This window comes from Neolamprologus multifasciatus, chromosome 11 (assembly GCF_963576455.1).
Source record: "Neolamprologus multifasciatus chromosome 11, fNeoMul1.2, whole genome shotgun sequence".
Taxonomy (NCBI): domain Eukaryota; kingdom Metazoa; phylum Chordata; class Actinopteri; order Cichliformes; family Cichlidae; genus Neolamprologus; species Neolamprologus multifasciatus.
Genome location: NC_140449.1, coordinates 34,224,246 through 34,246,157, shown reverse-complemented (window position 1 = coordinate 34,246,157; position 21,912 = coordinate 34,224,246). Strand labels below are relative to the sequence as shown.

The window sequence follows — 21,912 nt, the reverse complement described above, 5'->3', positions numbered from 1 at the left end:
AACAAAGAAGCTGAGGAAACGAGCTTCCTATAGAACATAGGTGTCAAACTCTGGCCCGTGGGCCAAATTTGGCCCGCAGCCTAATTACATTTGGCCCGCGAAGCCACACCAAATTACTATTAGAGCTGGCCTACTGGTATTATACAGCTAATATATATATTGTTTAGTATTAAGCTTTGCTTGTTCCATATTCAGTTTTTCAGCAAAACTTATTTGAGTCCATAAGAAAAGATTCATTCTTATATCTGGAGGAAGATTTTTTTTTCAATAAATATTAATGTTTGTTCCAGTTTTGAATTTTGGCCCACTGTGTATTTGAGTTTGACACCCCTGCTATAGAAGCGTGTTTAGAGTGAGAAGCTCAGTCGTTTAATGAAGACACTCCTCCATCAAAAGGAGGAGATTCGTTGGCTTAAGCATCCTGCTACGGAAGTGTCGAGGAGACTCGGGCATGTCTAAGTGAGGTGAAAGATGATGTGTCCGGGCTGGCTTGGGGCCACCTTATTATCTCCATGGCTGACTGAGTAGATTGATTTCTAACTGCTTAAAAAAATAACCCTTTATTTCCTCTGGTTTTCCTGCCATACCTCTTTAATTTAACTTGGCACACTGTCTAATATTGTCATTCTTCAGTCAGATGTCACCAGACACGAGCTGGCTATGTGACTGCAGTGACAAGCATCTAAACACAGCATGATTGGCTCTCTGACACTCTGCGACCCCCGAGGGGACGACACTCTGACACTTCCCTCTGACATCTGACACATCAGCTTCACGCAGCGCTGACACTCCCGCCCTGTTTCCTCTCTGACATGAACACACACGCTGTCTCCCTCTGTTTTTCCCTCTCTGTGCATGCTTAAATGCACCCTGGCACTCGTACGCAGCCGTTTCGCTATGTTCTCTCATACTTACTCTATCGATCTGCATGCATGTGAATAATTAGAGTTAAATTCGCATAAGCATCCTCACACACACGCACACATCTGCAGGCGGTCTCGGATTTAGGCAGACAGATAGTCAGAGGCTGTTGAGTGTAAAACAAGGCTCCCTGTCCATCTGCCCCTCTTTGAACTCTCCTCACAGAGGAATTCTTCTGGTTTAAAGCTACACAAGCATGAATAATTTGGTCGTCGGTCCACTCGATAAAACCCTAAAGCTTCAACTCTTAATTAACAAACTTGTCTTCTTGCTCAGTACATTACTTTACAGTATGGTAATTACTGAAACACATTCAAGCACAAATCGGTGGTTCGTGGCTGCGTGTTGCACGGCATGCTGTTCAACCGTGTCAGAAATTAAAAGTGTTACTAGTTGTTCCAAAGGGCAGAAATCACTGTCATAAGGAGGAGAGAGACTTTGATTAAATTAGGATACCAAGGCACGTCTTCAAACAGTCAGTGTTTCAGTTGGCTGCACGTGGCAGATATCGCTGGATCGAGAAAGAAAAGAGAAGCCTGCTTTCTTGTGTTGACGTTGGTGTGAATGAATGTCGTGCTGCAGGTTTTAGGAGGTTGATGAAAGGCTCAGAAAACAGTCATTTAATCTTTGTGGTTATTTAATAGAGTAAAAAGCAGATATTCTACTCATAAATATACATAGATTAGTGTATAATTGTCTTCCAGCAAACTGATGCGTTCTCATAAACTCATAATTAATCCATTAAAAGTAAATAGGAGCGCATAAACAGGGACATTTAAATCATCCCTGCGCCTTCAGACTCAACATATGAAGTTCCTCCTCACCCCAAACCTCAAAAGTAAAGTCAGGTTTCTAACATGGAAAAATACGCTTATTTATTCCCAATATTCTTGCGACGCCCCAACTCTGGACAGCTGACAAAATCCAGCTGAACAACACCAACATCTGGTTATAAGCTAACATCATGCAGTGGCTCTGTAGCCCCTTTTGCACATTTATGATTTTTATATCTTGAAGGTAAAATTCTAACAAAACAGATTCTTAGATTTATTTTACTGATGTGTTTGAGATGGACGTGTGGTCACATATGCATATATAAGATCATTGATAGCCAGAGATGGGCATGCGTTACTGTAATCCGATTACTTTTTTCAAGTAACGAGTAAAGGGATTACTATTGCAAAAATGGTAATTAGATTACCGTTACTTTCCCGTAGGAACGCTGCGTTACTGCGTTACTAAAACCGTGATTTTTTGCGAGAATGTCTCATGACAGTGACGTAAGCGAGTGCGACGTTCGTGACAACAGCTGTGTGCAGATCAACAATGGATCATATATCGAGTGCGGGAGAGAGTATGAGCGTGCAGCGTTTAAAGCGTGGAAGTACTGACCTTACTTTGAGTTTGATTCCATAAAAAGTGACAAAAACATTAGTGTCCGTTGTGCGTGGGAAGAAAACTTCTTTTTACAGCGAAAAAAACTCTAAACTTCCGAGCAAGCACCAAGTAGCTACGACGTAATGGGAAACTCACAGAGAAACTCGCGGATTCTTCCACTGACCGCTGCACACCTGCACCAGGGTAACCCTCCGCCTACCCCACTCCTGCTTTACAGGTGAAAATAGAGCAACAGGACCGCTAGTCTTTGACTTTATTTATTTTCTGCTGTGTTTTACTTGCATCTATTTGAAAGACTGAGTGTAAACACATAAAAATATTTTATTTTATGTGCTGGAATGTGCAGAAAATAGGTTTAAATGTTAAACTAATTTCTTCCAGTCAGTGAATGTTGCATATAATTACATTTTTGCTTGATGCATAAAGTTAAAAGATTAAAACTAACAAAACAAGTTTTAAAAAGAGACTTTTCCATTTGATTACATTTTGTATGATGATTATGCAGAAAAAGTAGAATTGGGCTGAAAGATCTATCACTTTATCACCTATTCAGGTTGTAAATCGTGTTTTTAAAAAGTAACTAAGTAATTAATTACTTTTGAAAATAAGTAATCAGTAAAGCAACGGGATTACATTTTGTAACTAATTACTGATTACTTTTTTCAAGTAACTTGACCAACACTGTTGATAACAGCTTCACCGGTCGGTAAGTATTCTTTTTGGTCTGAAGGCAGTTTGTGAAATAATCTTGTTTATTTTTCTTCCTCAACGTGATTTGTCAAACATTATTTCATGTATCTGAGCACAACCTTTGTCTATCTGCTCTTTCATCTTCTGATTTGTGTCCATATATGTAAAATCAAGATGTTCTGGATTGGATTTAGACGTTGACGTTCCTTCATGATGTCATAGGTTATTGATTGCTTGGCCATTAACACCAGTGCAGGAAAAGATGCTGGTTTGGATTTAAATACAGTTGTTGTCTTTCAAAGCTTTGCTGACACACACCCACTTTCTCTAGACAAAATACATGCTTCAAATATACTTCCTATTGAAACCCATTACTGGACAAACTGTGTTAACTGGCATGACAGAATGTGACACTGTGTGACCATTAACCCCAAAAAATAGATACTAAGAGAGAAGCATCACTGTCTACTGGTATCATATAAATAAAACTGAATAGAGCTGTAGGTGGAAAAAAGTAGAGCAAGAGCCGACGTGTCCTTCCTCCAGGGATAAAAATAAATAAATAAAAATGACACACTTTTCCAGCAGTTTGACATTTTCAACATCTAGAGTGATTATTTCTTAGAAGCTCGGTTATCCCCTTTATTTTTAGGATAATGCTGTCTCTCAGATTTTTATATCAGTTTTCTTTTTAAAACACCATTAACTTTTACATTTTGGAGATGAGCTAAATCACAAAATGAAAAATCTGGTGAGTACAGACGAGAACGAGACGCTATCACGTAGCACTGTCTGCTCCACTGGCAGTAAAAGCTCAGACTGAGCACGAACTCAGATGTAGTACTCTATTTTCTAAACTGTCTCCTTGAAAGATCCATTATCACCACTACCCTAAGAACATATAACCTGTAACCACACCTATTCACAGGGAGGGGGAGCGTAATAGCCGACCTCTTGAGGTATCAATCTCCTGACTGGGGACAGCGCTGCTGGGCTTTCTGTCATTTTTTAAAATAATGGCTGGATTTTTTTCTGAATTTGAACCTGGACCAGTTTTTTTTTTTTCTGCCACAAGTTTCACTTTAGACTTTATTTACACGATGGACGTCGGCATAATGATGTCAGCCCATTGGTTGGTGGACTTTACACTGTAGCACTTGATGAACTTTTTGAGTCCAGACGTTGGCTATCAGCTAACACCAGTGAGCGTGGTTAGCTTCTATGTATGTAACGCTCAGACATGCACGGCTAATTAGTAGGGATGGGTACCGGTATCCGGTGCCATGATGGCACCAGTTCTGACATAAACTGTAGTAACCAGACCAAAAAGCAGCGCACAATTCGGTGCTTTTTTTTCCTGAGCTGTGATACACTTTCTTCTTCCTTACATTTGTATTGGCGGTTGGCAAACAACTGAAAGGCGCATTACCGCCACCAACTGGTATGGAATGATACACTTTAGATTCTAGCCAATCATTTCACGTTTCCGAGGATAGTAGGCGGGTCCAGATACGTACGTTCTTTTAGAGCAGAGCTACAGATTAAAAATGCCCAAGGCGAAGCGGTCAAAGTCTGGCTGTACTTCACAGCAAAAGATGCAAACTCAGCAGCTGCAACAAGTGCTTTAAGGTGATACTGTGATACTGTCAAAGGAGGTAACACATCAAATCTGATGAAACACCTGGCGACGCATTGCGTTTTTTTTTTAAAGCCGAGAAATGCGCCGTATTTGATAGCTTGCTGCGAGACCTCACACCGAGCACATCTACTGCGGGTGTGGTGCCTGTTATCGGAGCCAGAGTTAGCAACATCCCCCAAAAACCCGAAGTGGAGAGTCCTGGCCCCTAGCCCTGCCAGTGTAGCAGAAATGATGAGGATGATGATGCAGCAGCAGCCGTTCTTCTCTGCGTGAGTAGCTTAATGTTGTTCGTGTCTAATTTACGTTGAGTAGGCTAACCACGTTATTACATTAATGCATGTAAGGTGAACTAGCAAACACCATCATAGCTACATGCGGCTGTCTTCTTGTTTGATGGCAGATACTCCCTTCACCCTGGACAAAAAGGCTAAAATGACCAAAGAAAAAGTGGAAAACAGCTAAACATGAGAGGTTTTTGGACAAAGTTTGTGTTTTTTCCATTGTTTAAGCTGCTTCCAGCCAAGAGTGATACCATATATGCCCCATAGCTGCAGAAAAGGCTAACATTGTTATCTTTTTACAAAAAAACAGCTGAACATGAGAGGTTTTTGGACCAATTTTGTGTTCTCCATTCTTTAAGCACCGGTTTGAGCACCGTTTAAGCACCGGCACCATTTCAAAAGTACCGGTTTGGCACTGGTATCAGATAAAACCTAAACGATACCCATCCCTACTAATTAGAGAGAAACTACAAGAAATTAACCAACCACAACTGAAACACAAACTTCCTAGATGGTCTGCATCTCACTGTATTTTATATTGTTTGTCAAATGATTTGATGTAGAGTTGGACCAAAGCTGGTTTACTAACTCGCTTTGCTGTGTATCGTGGCTCACTTCTCCTTCAGTAACTACTTCACTGCACCCACATCCCCCCTTTTGTGGATGACTAAGTAAGGTGACCGCGGCTAGCAGCGTTTTTCTTGCTGTTGCGGCAACTTCTCTGACATACTTTCCACTTCAATCCCGCTAAGTCACACTGAGTCACTCACACAGGTGCAGTGAAGCTGTGGTTACTGGGTCGAGCGAAGCGCTGATGAAGAACTGGCTCCCGCTCCTCTCCTCGTCTCTGTTTCCTGAGCGAATGCTAGCTCCACTGTTACTCACTGGTGTTTGTTGCTGGTCTAATGAAGTCAGTGCTGTTTGGTGCTCTTATCATCATGATATTTGATTTAAACTATGTGCTGCATGTTAGAAAGTTAACCGTGGTTTCTGACTGAGATATGAATGATTTTGGCCACGAACAATGAAAATGTGATAAGATAAAATTTTCACAACAAGGTCCGGTGCACTGACCATCAAAAAACTGGAATCTATCCACACACCCCAGAACTGTTTATCTGTATGTGATTTTCAGTACTGCAAAGTTGGGCATTTTAACATGCATGTCTATGGGGAGTGACTTGTATTTTGTGCCATTGCCAAATGGGCATTAGAGGAACTGCAGTTTTTGGCACTTCCACATTAGATTTACTTCTAGAGGTCGTTGCATGAATTCACACAGGTCTCCTTTCACCAGCAGCACATATGATTACATGGCACGTCAAGTCATGACTACCTGAACAATGAAAGAACGTTTCTATCAGCACCAAGTGACGTGCTTGAGACTGGGAGTCTTTTTTCCAAGATTGTCGTGGAGCAAGAAAACAGCATGTTTTGGGGTTTTTTTTCAGGGTTTTTCAGTGATGGACAGATATTGAGATTGTGGCCTCCATGATTTTCTTCCAGGTGAAATGATCTGTTTTCATGGTCTGATCTAGAAAAATGCATTTAGCTCCAAATATTATTCAACTAGTTCAAAAATACTCTGCACACCTGAATAAATGACAGGTGGACAAAAATGTTTTCAAAGTATAAATTATAACCACACAATTTCACTACCTCACACTGACACTGTAATTTAATAAAATCATGCACATTCATACCTCGGGGGGAATTTAAAAGCATCACGCCACCAACTGCGTGACGTCGGACTGTGGGAGGAAGTCAGGCAGCGAGAACACGCTAACTCCACACAGAAAGGCCTCGGCCAGACGATGGATTTAAACCAGGAACCTTCTTGCTTCAGAAGTGCTAAACATCGTGCTGCCATGCAGCTCTTGGTGTGGAGGTTATAATTTATAATGTATGCTTTAAACAAAGAAAAGTATTATTAAAAGCTTTAAGCTGTCTTATTGTGGTATTTTTTTTTTTTTTTACCTGTTGCTGCCCCTGTTGTCACTAGGGCTGCCACAAACGATTATTTTGATAGTCGACTAGTCACCGATTATTTTTGCGATTAGTCGACTAATCAGATCATCATCCAATGGACGTAAAACATACAGCTTATTGCACCAGCAGCATCTGCTCTTATATAACTATCATTAGCTTACAGCTTTAAGTGTTTAAGGTCTGTGCTAACTAAAAATAAAGACAAGATGATAGTTTATTAAATTTTAATGAAATTTGCAGATTGTTTCGGTGAAGTTTAATAAACTCCTTGCTATCTAAAATATAACAGGACACCGGAGTAAATTCTCGAGCATCTCACACTTCTGATGATCAGCTGTCTGCTTGACGTTTATTCAGCTGTGTAAAAACTATAACTTTAATCTCAGCCAAACCGATTTACTCAGGAACAAATAAAATACTAAATAAAGCCAAACAATAACATTTTGAAGTTATCTAAGTGACTTATATATCATGTTTAGCCTGAGTAGCAAAAGACAGCGGTGGGTTTGAAGCCAGGAGTCCGGTGTTCTCACGGCTCTAGTTAGCCTAGCCCCCGGCTAGCTATCGAGCTAGTGGGTAACAGACTTCGGAGCGCTTTTGAAAATATGTGGTGTCTTGATAAACTGAGCAGATATTTGAGGTTTACACAGCTACATTCTCGCCTGAAAATATGTTAAACGTTTATTTTGTGACCCAGAAAGAATAATAAGAGTAATATTAAAACTAACTAGCTGCCGCCATTGTTGGAAACTGCGCTGGGCCGCGCTATGAATTCTGGGACACTGCTTCTTCTTCTTCGGGGTTTAACGGCAGCTGGCATCCTTGTACATGCAGTGCTGCCATCTTCTGTTTCAGTCCGTTATTACACTCTTAAATCCTACTACTTATTCCTGCGTCTTTTGGGATCTTACAAAGCTTCAAACGACGCGTCGACTATTAAATCAGTCGTCGATAATTTTAATAGTCGACTAATCGTGGCAGCCATAGTTGTCACTATTCCAACTGATGATGATGTTTTTGACCACAATCATCAGTCTCTGCAACATCCGTGCACCTTTGCTGCTGTCAGGTTTTCAGAATGCTGACGTGGTACATCGTATTGGGACAAAGTTTCACCAGTGGCACTTTAAACTGCTTCATCCTAATTTAAGTACGGCTTTCTGACCTTATTTAAATGCCCATCAGACACTCGGGATTCATGTTATTCATGTTTAAACATTTCGCCTGCTTCTAGACTCCTTTAAATAAGAGAAGGAGAGAGAACAAAGGAGCAGTTTGTGAGAGCGAGTGAGCATGAAGGCAGAGATGATACTTCAGTTTAGAATCTGCTGCATTATTGAATGTAATTTTGTGTTTAAGCACTCGTGTACCTAAATGCACGGTTCTTCTCCTGCTCTCTTTCACCCTTTTCTGTAACTACTGAATCTATCTAATAAAGATAAAAATGCATCGAATCAGCCTGAGAAGCTTCAGTGACTCAGTCATTATGAAAAGTTATCAGGAGTTACGGTTTCTACTTAACAACAGTAAATGGTACTTTAATTATTAGATTCTTAATGCTGCTCAAGCAGTTTGTGCAGTCGTGCATTGAGACATTCATTCATTTTTAGTGAGGATGTGTAGAACCGCTGCTTCGGTCGCCATCGTCTTGGCCTCCGTTGCAAATATAAGGAACCGTGGATTTGCTTTTAACCAGGACATTTGCTCCGATGCACACATAAAACAGTAAGTCTCTGTTAGTCAGGCATCTGAAGTTGAAATGAACCGGTACTGACTGGTCATGTTCACAGAACAAAAGCAGGGAGGGCAGTGGAATAGCAATGAGCGGTTAATTCCCAGCCAATTAAACAAATGACTGTTTTCATGATTAATGGACTCATCGTTTAATCTTTAAAATGACACAAAATTATGAGAGAAGGCTCTTTCATCTAAATAATCAAACTCAAACATAGTTGTTATGAGGGGGTAGCTATGGAAACAGGTAAGTTTTAAGCATGTTTCTTGTGACATCACTCACTTTTCAGGTAAGAGTTTTTTACTTTAAAGTCAAGCTTGTAAATACACCTAACTACAAATCGTTACAGTAGTTATAAAATAAATAAGCAAATTACCTTTTTGCCTTTATGAGGTTGACGTTTTTCCCATCAATGCTTTTTGGGATGTGCCTGTGAAAAGTATTAAAAGAAGTATTAACCCTTTAAAGCCGGTCGGAGCGGGCACGGTCCATTTTCCGTAAATATTTTTAAATCCCGGTAGCTCTGCAACCACATAAGCTAGCGCAATTTTTTTTTTTTGCATATGAAACCGGAGGAGTTGTACTTACATCTTATGCCATCAGCTTGTCCTCGGTCACAGTTTCCTTCCACATATAGCTTTGCAAAAACTGCATAAAAAGCACTTGCAGCAACAAAAACATAATATTCCAGAAACACGCTTTGCCGATCCGATCAGCTGTTCATAACACTTCCTACGTCCATCAGCGCGAACTATCGCATGTCCTCCATGTCTTGCCTGAAATCGGAAGTGACGTCATTTTGCGGAAATTTATTTTTTTTACCATCAGGGCCTCATGAGCCTATACTGGTGTTTTTAAAAGTTATCTTTGACTTTATGACTTTCTGTGTGGTTTCTGGGATGCTTAGGACTCATATTGCACTGCTGGAAATAGTTTATTTTGATGCATATGCTGCTTTTTTGCAAATTTGCATTATAATATTTATTTTTGTTTTTCCTGCAGTATATAAAAATTGGTGTATTTCAAAAATAAAACTATGAAGACACTCAAAATAAATTTCCTGTGGTGGGAAACTATTTTGTGCAACTTTTTTGTATTTACAGTTTTGAGGGATAAGCCTCTTAAATTTCTCTAACTAGAAATATATGTTAAAAAAACAAAAACAATTTTCAATTTTTTTGTACTTTATTGCACTTTTTTGCAATTTATGTAATTACTATGCACTTAATGCAGACATATTATTAACATCTGGGCTATAATGGTTGTATTGATGTATATCAACTTGAAATGCTCCCAAAAATGGCTCCACAGCATGTAAACATATAATATAAGCTCTGGCGGACTTGGTTCTATGGTAGGTCTTAAAGGGTTAAGCTACATATTTATGAGCTGTTGTTAAAGATCTAACATATAAAGTATCGTATCATCATCCTTAAAGTGCTCTGGATGACAGAGCGCTCACCCAGTTGCCGGGGTAATTATTTGAAGCTGTGAGTAAAGGAGGTCTTTAACGGTTATTGTCTCATTAATGGGATGTTGGGAGCATCCGAGCAGTAGAAGCATTTTCCTTCCCCTTATTTCTTTTCTTTCTCTCCGTTCAGGTGCCGGGCCTCCGGCCGATCGGACAGTGGTGATTGACGAATACAGGTACCTGTCTCAAAAGCTGTTTGTAGCCGTGTCCGTCTTCGCCGGCCTCGGCATCCTGCTCGGCATCGTCTGTCTAACCTTCAACATCTATAACGGGAATGTCCGGTGAGTCCTCGAACACTCGACGTCCCCATAGCCTGAAATATTCTCCCCTCGTAGTCTTCGCTTATTATTTTGCATTCACTGTCGTTCTGTTTATCTCGCCTTGAGTTTTTGTTTGGAGAGGTCATTGTATAAGCTGCTTCTCCTGCACAAGCCTTTCACTTGTTTACTTTGGATTCAAGCGTGCGTCAGTGAAAGTGTGTTTGAATATAAATGAGTGCCTTTGTGAGCACACCAGACATTTTTAAATAATTGTATTTTTTTTACTCTAAAACTCAACAGAAAAATTATGCTCCAACAATTTTGAGCCTTAATTAGTGCAGATTTTTAAATAAATCCAAAATGTTATAGTGTCAGCTTTTCAAGTGTGGTAATTATTTTGTTTTCTTGCTTTACTTAATTAATTGTTTTTAGGTTTTAAAGACTGTTAACGCCACAAAGTTTGGATCTTGAAATTAGCTGTGGTTAAGTCACGCGAGGAAAATCTTCCTTTTAAGATGGAGTTACAGATGAAACGGTCAAACAGCCGAAACTAATGAGGGCCGACGGAGTCGCGTCTCAAAGATTCAAGAGACAGCTTTGTTACACAAAAGTCATCTGTTTGGATAAAAATCTGTGAAGTTGGAGGAAATCAGATCTTGTAACAACCTCCTGCTGCTCGCAGAGACCTCATCACTCACTGTGTTTGCACTCCAAGCGTGACTTTGAGTTTTTCTTGGATTTAAAACACAGCTCAAAATAATTCTCAGAGATCTTCTTCTCCTTTGAGGTTAATGTAAATGAATGGCATGCAGTTTGCAAAGTTAGTGGTTTGGGCTTTTTTTGCTATCTTGCTGCTGGTTTCATTGTCACAGCTTAAACGTGGCTCCAGAGCAAATGCAAATAAATTCAGTTTAAAAAAAACTGCCTTTTGAACTGGGATTTATGAGCTTAATACATGTCTGTGGAGCCAGTGGAGGATATCTCTGAGGTCTCTTTAACATAGTATTTTTATGTTTGACCTGGGTCAAAGTGATTTACACTCCCACAAGTCCACAAGCTTATCAGGAGATTTACTTATTTATTTTTTTCTCTGGAAAGCTGGAGAGGTTTGTTCTTCTGAGGATCTCTGGCTGACTCCAGTGTGCCAATCAGGCCCTCCTCCACCTTTGATTATATTTCAAACACAATTTCACCACGGGCTGCTTTCAGCAGTGTGAGTCAGATCAAATCAAATATATTCAGTAAGATGTTTTCACAAAACAGGTTTGCAGCAGCTGCCTTGTTAGGAGACGAAACTCCAAAATCAATCCACCTTAAAACAACGAAAGAGTCAAAAACAATCGCAGACGAGAAATCCAACGAACTGAATCCGACACGTCTGACCTTTCGATGTCTCAGCTGCAGCTACAATAAAGTTCAGCAAATGTTTGACCTTCCAGGTGATTTCACACCTGTAGTTCAGTTCATTTGGTTCGTCTCAAACGGAGAAACAGATGTTTGCTCTTCAGCTGCGCTTATAGAGCAGGAAAAAGTGACTCAGATCTGGGTTTTTTCACTGAGCTGAATCTTAGAGCGGACAAAAGCCACAAACATGAGCTGCAATGATGCCACATAAACACCTGGGGAGTGAAGTGCTCAGCGCATCATGGGAAGTCCCCCAAAAGCACATTCATCTAGCGGCATGACTAAAGGATGGTTCAAGGTCACCTGACCCCCCCCCAACTATAAGCTTTTTTTAAAAAAAGGACATTTTGAAGCCTGCTCTTAAAAGCAGAGGGCGTCTGTCTCCTGAACCCGAACTGGGAGTCGGTTGCACAGCAGAGGGACCTGGAAGCTGAAAGCTCTGCTTCCTATTTTAATTTGAGGAACTCTAAGAACACAAGTAGACCTGCAGTCTGAGAGCAAAGTGCTCTATTAGGATAAAATGGTACTATGAAGTTATGATGTTGGCTAATCATTCAGCACTTTGAGCACAAGGAGAAGGAATTCAATTTAACAGTGAGCCAATAAAGAGAAGCTAATAAACGAGACGTATAATCTCTCTTTCAGTTCAGCTTCTAGGAGCACTGGATAATAAGGAATTACACTAGTCCAGCCTTCCCAAATGCAGAGTGGTGTGAACAGCACAGATCACATGGACTCATTCAGACTATTTAGATGTGCATCTTTAATCTGAGCAGTCAAAATGGACTTTATGTGATCAGCCATGAGAGTCCCGTGGAGGCACTTACATGTATAGTTAACATCTTGTACTGGCTTCAAGCAATATTTGTTACGAGAAAAAAAACAACCATTTTTCAAAGGTCAAAGAGGCCATCTTATGAACATGGATGTAGTATTTGTCATGCTTTATTTCTGTTGCTTCAAATAAAGGTGCAAAGCATTCAGAGATTGGGCGAAATGATAGTTTAAGATAGTTTAAAGGACCTGGGTCTTAACCCTTTAAAGCGGTCAGAGCAGCACGCTCCGTTTTGCGTAACTATTTTTAAATCCCGGTAGCTCTGCAACCACGTGAGCTAGCGCAATAATTGTTATTGCATATGAAACCGGAGGAGTTGTACTTACATCTTATGCCATCAGCTTGTCCTTGGTCACAGTTTCCTTCCACATATAACTTTGCAAAAACTGCATAAAAAGCACTTGCTGCAACAAAAACATAATATTCCAGAAACACGCTTTGCCGATCCGATCAGCTGTTCATAACACTTCCTACGTCCATCAGCACGAACTATCACATGTCCGCCATGACCTGCCCGAAACCGGAAGACGTCATTTTGCGGAAATGTAGTTTTTTACCATGATGCATATGCTGCTTTTTTGCAAATTTGCACTATAATATTTATTTTCGTTTTTCCTGCAGTGTATAAAAATTGGTGTATTTCAAAAATAAAACTATGAAGACACTCAAAATAAATTTCCTGTGGTGGGAAACTATTTTGTGCAACTTTTTTGTATTTACAGTTTTGAGGGATAAGCCTCTTAAATTTCTCTAACTAGAAATATGTTTAAAAAACAAAAACGATTTTCAATTTTTTTGTAGTTTATTGCACTTTTTTGCAATTTATGTAATTACTATGCACTTAATGCAGACATATTATTAAAATTTGGCCTATAATGGTTGTATTGATGTATAGCAACTTGAAATGCTCCCAAAAATGGCTCCACAGCATGTAAACATATAATATAAGCTCTGGCGGACTTGGTTCTATGGTAGGTCTTAAAGGGTTAAAGCTGAAGCGCCCTCATTCATATATTCCACCCTGGCTGAAAAAAGCTTCCAGTAGAATCGATGTCTGAGAGAACAGCCCTCAGCTCATTGACTCTTTGACCTCAGTAAACACTTGGCTGATGACTTTATGCGCTCAATCGCAACTTTCAGGATATAAAAAATCAACATGGAGTACATTTTATAACGTTTTGGTAATTATTCGAGTCAGGAAGGAGAATTAGCCGAGCTCCACTCGCTGTAAGCCAATGAGCTTCCTGCATCCTTGGTCAGATCCATCTCTTGTCATGTTTGGTTTTGAAATACAGTCAGATTAAAGTTTATTCTCAGACTCAGTGTCACAGCGGCTGCACACATTTATATATATAGCGTATGTTCCAATAACTTCAGTGTCACTAACTTACTGTTGTGAGGTTGTCATGTACCTGGTAGTTTAAGTAAACATCGTCCAACGAACTGATTCTGCTTTCAGGAAAGACACTGAATAGCTCCTGATTCTCAGTGTTTTCCTGCTCTGAGCACCACAAGGCAAATACAATTTATTTCCATTACATTCATCGGGAGGCAGACATCTCTACACGATCTCCAATACTGGGAAACACAGCACTACAGGCAACAGGAAAAATACTTCTATTTGATTAGTGGTTAACATTTCTTGTAAGGGATTTGCATCCTGAAACCTTGGATATTTGTTTCATTAGTTCTGGCCCAGTTCTGGTTGGCACAGGCTTTTTTTTTAAGCAAACGACAAAGTCACACTGACTCATTAAATGGGTAATTTTGCATTAGCGCATGATACAGAAACCAAATTGTGGTGACTGACAGCAGGCTGTGCAGCACTCTAATGCTTCTGATCTATATATTTATGCTCCCTGGTGTCACATACATCACATACTGTTATCGTGTGAGAGCAGTCATGCCGAGATAAAAAATCGAGCGCAGAAGGGGGAAAAAAATGACAGTTTTTCTTCCAACACTGGCCTCAATCAATCATAATTCAAAGCAGCAGTTCAACGCTGTGCATAATAACAGGAGAAAGCAACACTTCATGTCAGAGAATAACCCCCGCAGCACCTCGTACGTCAATGGTATATAACAGAGCGAAAGGTTACTTCAGATGTTCTAGCATTCGTTAGCGAGTCAGAGAGTGTACATGTGAATGCATGTTTGTATGCGCTCTACATGAGTGTGGAGCCGTGCGCTAAATAAGCAGTGCGGCCCCCCGGGGATGTGCAAGGGCAGGTCAATGGGATAAAAGAGTCAAACGTGCACGCTCTGCTGCAGGAGATCGGCAGCCTGAGCAGAATATATTAAAAACTCTTAGATTGAAACGAAATCTTTTCTTGGGAACATTATAATGCTGAGAAGGTCCCTGGAGGAATTTAAATAAACACATTGTCTTGAACAGAGAGAAATCACTGCGCCTATTTTTTCTTCTTGATTGTCCATTTAGCTCCTGTCTCTTCTCCCACACTCACTATCGTCTTTAAATATGACTGCAGCAGCAGTGCAGAGGCACAACTTTCATCGGATTTTTCAAAGCAGGGTGCAGACCACGCAGAGCTTAAAAACACTGCAGCTTCCAGAAAACTATTGTTATTAGTCGTATTCAGCAGTGTTGCCTGCATTTGGGTGCAGCTTATGCTTACATGCAGTGTGTGTGCTAGCACCGATGACACTATCCTACTCTTTTAGGCTCCACTGATTTATATTGACTACTGGATGCCATGTATGTTGTATAACTGGGAAAGCAACAAATGCAGAAATGGTAAAAAGAAAGTACTCCAGGTTTTTCATACCAGGCCATAATAAAAGTCATGTGGTCCTTAGCAGGTCTTAAAATGAGGTCAATCCAGCCTCAGATGCACTACAAAGTACACATGTACTGCTTCCATGGGAATTCTGATAATCAAATTACATGTATAGTGTCACGGCTGGGGCAGCAGTCGTGTTGTGGCATGAAAGGTGGACCCAAAATGCAGGCAGCCGACTGATGATATGAGTGAGAGTTTATTTACAGGCGACAGTGGCAGGAACAGACAACGAATCATGAGACATGCTAACGGAAACCTAAACTGGGAAAACTAAAGAGCAGAGATACACAGATGAACGCAGACGAGCCGACAACGAACACAGACCGACACCCACTAAATATACACACACAAGGTAATCGGGTAATCACACACAGGAGGGGAGAACAGCTGATCCTAATACACGCGATGACTGGAGGACACAAGCTGAACACAATGGCTGTGTCCCAATTTAGGGTCTGCACGCTTGAAGTACGCGCACTACGCGTACTACGTACGGCGCGTACTATAAGTACGAGAAGTGCGGAAGTGAGAGGCTTGTGAAATGGGACGGTCTAGCCCTTCGTTGCGCTGTTCAGGTTGCCTAGCAACCATGATACTAACTGCAAGAAACGTTACAGCTTTGTGTGACAGAAATGAAGGAGAAAAATGTTTTGTTGGTCAATCATTTTTGTCATGACATCACTGTGATTAGTTGAGTATCTGAGGCTGAGACCACAGGACTGTAAAACATGATTGTTGGGCTTCATTTCTGTACTGAACAGTCATTTAAGATTAGCTAGTAAATAATAATTAGTTAATGTTGTTCATGAGACTAAAGTCATCTCACTATGGTAATGGAAATATAATATGGCCAATATTATAGTATTGTCAGATTATTATGATTGATATATATATATATATATATATATATATATATATATATATATATATATATATATATAGGCTTTAAAACCAAGTTAACGCTGAAAGTACAAACATCACTAGTGTCACATAACTTTGCCGACATGTGGTCAACAGCAATGTTTTAATGTTCTTCGTTATTAAACATTCGCACATGAATAAGTGACGTCATATTCAGTACTTACTTTTGACAGTTCACTTTTCGGCCGCTCCCTTCTGCCGTATTTTGCGGCAAAATTATCCACACCCACCGCCGCGCTATGAATTGTGGGATATATGGGACCACGAAGCGTGCACCGGACCACGCTTGATATTTGGGGAAATCGACGGCGCATTTGGAGTATGCATTTGAAGTACACTTCAAATTGGGACAGCCGTCGTCGCGTGGCGGTGACGTAATCACAATTGAAATGCGTACTTCAAGCGTGCAGACCCTGAATTGGGACACAGCAAATGACAACAGACCTTCAGAATAGAACAGGAAATCCAAAACACGAGCCTTCAAAGTAAAGCAGGAAACACACAGACCGATTTACAACACGGGGACATGAACAGAGCACCGAGGACGGACACAGGTAGGGCTGATAAAACACTGAACTTCAGGTTCAACCCTAAACGAATACAAAATCAGAATAAACACAAGTTACAAAAATGAACGTCAAGGAAACACAAAACGCTGGGTCAAAATGACCCAGGACCATGACATGTAGAAACCCCAGTGAAGAACGAGTCAGTCCACAGGCTTATGGAGGCGACCAAGAGAACCTTTTTAATTCAGTTAAATTATTTTGTAGCACCAAAGCACGACAGGAGTCGCCTGAAACCTCCTAGGACCTGGCGTCTACACATGCAGACATCACATTCTGGGTTGTTTAGACCACACTACTAAATTTTGCTCTACAAGGGCCTGATATCCACTTACGAGGACATTATCCTGCCACTGTTCTATCAAAATTTAAAACGAATGTGCTCATATGTGACTATCAGGCCCTTGGAGCGCAAAATTTGGTAAAAAGATAATTCTTTGTTTTTACATTCATCAGGTCCCAATCAGCCGAAATAGCAAAGAGAAATTAAATATGCATGTCATGAAAGAGTTCGGGTCTTAGGAGGTTAATGCACTTTATATTGTAGGGTACAAGACCCTACAGTAATACAAAGAAAACCCCATCAATCAAACAACCCCTTTTGAGCAGGCACTTGGCAACAGTGGGAAGGAAAAACTCCCTTTTAACAGGAAGTAACATCCAGCTTAGAGCTGGGCGATATATCGAGTTTTTAAAAAATATCGATATATTTTTATACGAGATAAAAGATGTGACAATATCCTTTATATCGATATAGTCTATGTTACGTTATAACTATACTTGTGGAGCCGCAAGTTTGCCTCTCTTTCATTCACTTTTGTCTTTACGCAACATTACTCGGCCTCGCCTCTCCTTCACTGAACACAACTCCCCCTCCTCCCCATCACTTCACCTGCAGGAAGCGACAAGATGGACACGGCAAATCTCCGTTAACGAGTTACTGCGCATCGCCCCGTGCGTGGGGCTGGACGCCGTCAACGTGTTAGCTAGCTAACCACGCTAACGAGCTAACCACGCTAACAAGCTAACCACGCTAACGCCATGCAGCCCAGAGGCGCTGCACAGCCTAAAATCCTTTCATTTTCTCAAAAGTTGACAGCGCGCCTTATGTATGAATTCTGGTTGTGCTTGATGGCCGCGAACCGATTTTATGTGGAACACGGCACTCAGCAATCTGTCAAAAAATGTTTTAGTACGACTTTAGTAAGCTACGGTGCTGCACCGCTTGATGGATTGTCGGAGCATTACGGCGACCGAGGAGCCTCGCGGAGTGATACGTACTGTGCTTCAACGTAATATTACCCTACTGTGTATAAGGACCATAAATGGCACCTGTTAAGAGACGTGGTTACGAAGAGGATTTCAAACTCAAGGCTGTCAGTCACACAGTAGAAGTTGGGAACAGAGCAGCTGTGAAATCTGTCTTTGTTATTATGCTCAGCGTCTGTTAGTTTACATTTTGACTGCACAATTGTGAGCTTTTTGTTATGCACAAAAACAACATTGTTTTCTTTTATTTATGGAGCATTATTATTTAATAAATGCTCATAATTTATTTTTGAGTAAATTTTATGTACATCTATGCTCTATGTTAATAAAAGTGCCTGTGTGACATCTGGGACACAGCTTTGACTAAGAACTCTTTTTGTTCTTACTTTATGGCTTTAAAAAAAAAAAAATCGAGATATATATCTTATATCGCCGTCCAGGTAAAAAATATCCATCCATCCATCCATCTTCATCCGCTTTATCCGAGGCCGGGTCGCGGGGGCAGCAGCCTAAGCAGAGAGGCCCAGACCTCCCTCTCCCCAGCCACCTCCTCCAGCTTATCCGGGGGAACACCAAGGCGTTCCCAGGCCAGCCGAGAGATATAATCTCTCCAGCGTGTCCTGGGTCTGCCCCGGGGCCTCCTCCCGGTGGGACATGCCTGGAACACCTCACCCAGGAGGCGCCCAGGGGGCATCCTTACCAGATGCCCAAACCACCTCAGCTGCCTCCTTTCGATGTGGAGCAGCAGCGGCTCTACTCTGAGCCCCTCCCGGATGGCCGAACTTCTCACCCTATCTCTAAGGGAGAGGCCAGCCACCCTTCGGAGGAAGCTCATTTCCGCCGTTGTATCCGCGATCTCGTCCTTTCGGTCACTACTCACAGCTCGTGGCCATAGGTGAGGGTAGGGACGTAGATCGACCGGTAAATTGAGAGCTTCGCTTTTACACTCAGCTCCCTCTTCACCACGATGGACCGGTGCAGCGTCCGCATTACTGCAGCTGCAGCCCCAATCCGTCTGTCGATCTCCGGCTCCCTTCTCCCATCACTCGCGAACAAGACCCCGAGATACTTGAACTCCTCCACTTGGGGCAGGAACTCATCCCCGACCCGGAGTGGGCACTCCACCCTTTTCCGGCTGAGAACCATGGCCTCAGATTTGGAGGTGCTGATCCTTATTCCCGCTGCTTCACACTCGGCTGCGAACCGCTCCAGTGCGAGCTTCATATCGAGATATGAATTTTGGGTCATATCGCCCAGCCCTAATCCAGCTGAATAATAATAATAATAATAATAATAGATTGGATTTATATAGCGCTTTTCAAGGCACCCAAAGCGCTTTACAATGCCACTATTCATTCACTCTCACATTCACACACTGGTGGAGGCAGCTACGGTTGTAGCCACAGCTGCCCTGGGGCAGACTGACAGAAGCGAGGCTGCCATATCGCGCCATCGGCCCCTCTGGCCAACACCAGTAGGCGGTAGGTGAAGTGTCTTGCCCAAGGACACAACGACCAGGACAGAGAGCCCAGGGATCGAACCGGCGACCTTCCGGTTACAGATACGCTTCCCCCCCTGAGCCACGGTCGCCCCACGAACCAGGCTCAGAGATGGGCGGCCGTCTGCCGTGACCGGTTGGGGGCGAGGGGAGGAAGACGGGACAGAAGCCATGCTGTGGAGGGAAGATCTGAGTTTTTAAGCTGAACAGTCTGTTCACACACTGGCAATAAAAAGTGTTTAATTCATGAAAGAGAGGTAAATAGTGCACCTCCACGGGGAACGTTTGCTACTGTGGCAAATGTTAAACTCTGTTTAGAAGGTTATTGAATTAAATCCCCTCAACTAAATCAGACGGTGCTCAACTGTTAGATTTTTACAGGTATCTGTGATCCCAAGAAGTGAGTCATTCTCTCTTTGGCAATCTTTCCTGTGAAGATACAGCAAGAAAAAAAACAACCCTGACCTTTTGTGTTTGTGTTTGTGATAAAAACCTCTACAAAGCAGACTAATGATTTTAATGCCGTGCACACAACAAATAACCTTTTTTTTGTGGCTTTATGGTGAAAAAATGTGCCTCACCTAAAATTGTCCTCTTGCACTGCTCACAGAAGATAGGACGTCGCCTTCTGTCTGCACTAATTAGACTAATGAGTGCCAATCACACATCAAAGGAGATGCCCGGGGAGGAAGAGTGTTTCTATATTTGGACCTTCTCAGTGTGATGAACAGGCCAGGAGACCGTCCAAACAAGCAAATCAGGATGATAACATTTTAATTTAAAAAAACCTACAAAAAAAAGATGAGTTTTCTTGGAGCTCGCAACAAAACAATTACCGCCTGCTCACAAATTCATTGAATCCACCTTAAAGCTGAAACATGTTTTTTCTTATTGTGTTTTTTTTCTCTTTATTTGTGTGTGAATCTGTTACAATTTCAGGTACATCCAGAACTCTCAGCCCTACCTGAACAACATGACAGCGGTGGGCTGCATGATGGCGCTCGCTGCTGTGTTCCCGCTGGGGATTGATGGTCACCACGTCCAGAAGTCTCAGTTCCCCGTCGTCTGCCAGGTAACAGAGAAATCGTGTTATTGTAGCTACAAATATATTTTTCTAGTGATGTGATACCAACAGCTGAGGACTTGATGAGCATCAACAAGACTCAATATTGGACTGAAAATGAGGCCAAAAACTTTCTCGAGCTTAGGACTCTGTAGTTAATTTACAGCTTCATAACTGTATGTGTGAGGGGTGCAGGGGAGATATATTTTTAATGTTCCTTTTATTAAGGCTTAAAGTTCACCTGTGCTTTGACGGACGGGTCGATGTTTCCTCTAGAAGCTGTCACACTTCTCAGTTCGCTGGAGTTGCAGAATTAAAGCGTTTGAGGGTGTTTTGCATTGTTGCTTCTTTTCAGAGCAGACCAGTAATTTGGGTTGCCGTGCGTGTAATTTTAATAACACGCCTTCCAAGAACGTGCTCTATTTTTGTGAGTGAAATTCTATCTTAATGTGCAGTGTTGGGAAGGTTACTTTTAAAATGTATTCCATTACAGATTACAGAATACATGCCCCAAAATGTATTCTGTAACGTATTCCGTTACGTTACTCAATGAGAGTAACGTATTCTGAATACTTTGGATTACTTAATATATTATCATGCTGTTTACAACTACATGAATGTACTATTGCTGTGATTTATTACTGTTACTGAAGGTCCGCGGCTCCGAACCGTAGTAAAGGGACCTCTGGCTAATACGGTGGGTTCTGTGTCGGCTCGTAGCCGAAAACTAGCTTTACTTTGTTGTCTGGGTCACTTTGCTAGCAGAGACAGAGAGAGGCGTTGAAAGGCTGCTCCAACAGAACTTATTGTTTCGGAGGAAAACACGAACACGGTGTACAGTCGAGTCTTAATAGCTTACTTACAGCTGGGCTCATCAGGCTCTCTTCTTGGCTGCAGTGGTTATTATTATATTTACATGCTTCCAGCTCCCGTTTTTGCTCGATGACAGCTCGTACTTTTCCTTTTTCTCCCTCCCTCGCTCACAGACACATAACGTGTATGGCAGTCCATTCTCCCTGCAGCACGGACTACACTGCCTATGATGCTACATTCTTTAGAGCTATACCTGTAGCATTCTGCCTGTTAGCTTAGCACAACAACAACAACAGGCGCTCTCTCACCCAGGAAACACGCAGAGAGAGAGAGCGTCACCCTCTAACCATGGCAACCG

At 41.6% G+C, this 21,912-nt stretch overlaps 1 protein-coding gene across 4 annotated transcripts in view; it reads left to right on the top strand.

The window, feature by feature from the left end:
- gabbr1a (gamma-aminobutyric acid (GABA) B receptor, 1a) overlaps positions 1-21,912 on the top strand; it is a 163,235-nt gene that overhangs the window by 108,476 nt on the left and 32,847 nt on the right. For all 4 annotated transcript variants that reach the window (XR_014876846.1, XM_085177252.1, XM_085177250.1 and 1 more), the window contains 2 exons: positions 10,255-10,405; positions 20,618-20,750. Coding sequence is in view for 3 of the 4 variants with exons in the window: in XM_085177252.1 (XP_085033378.1) it covers positions 10,255-10,405; positions 20,618-20,750 (284 nt within the window). In the remaining variant the exon portion in view is untranslated. The remainder of the gene's footprint in view (positions 1-10,254; positions 10,406-20,617; positions 20,751-21,912) is intronic.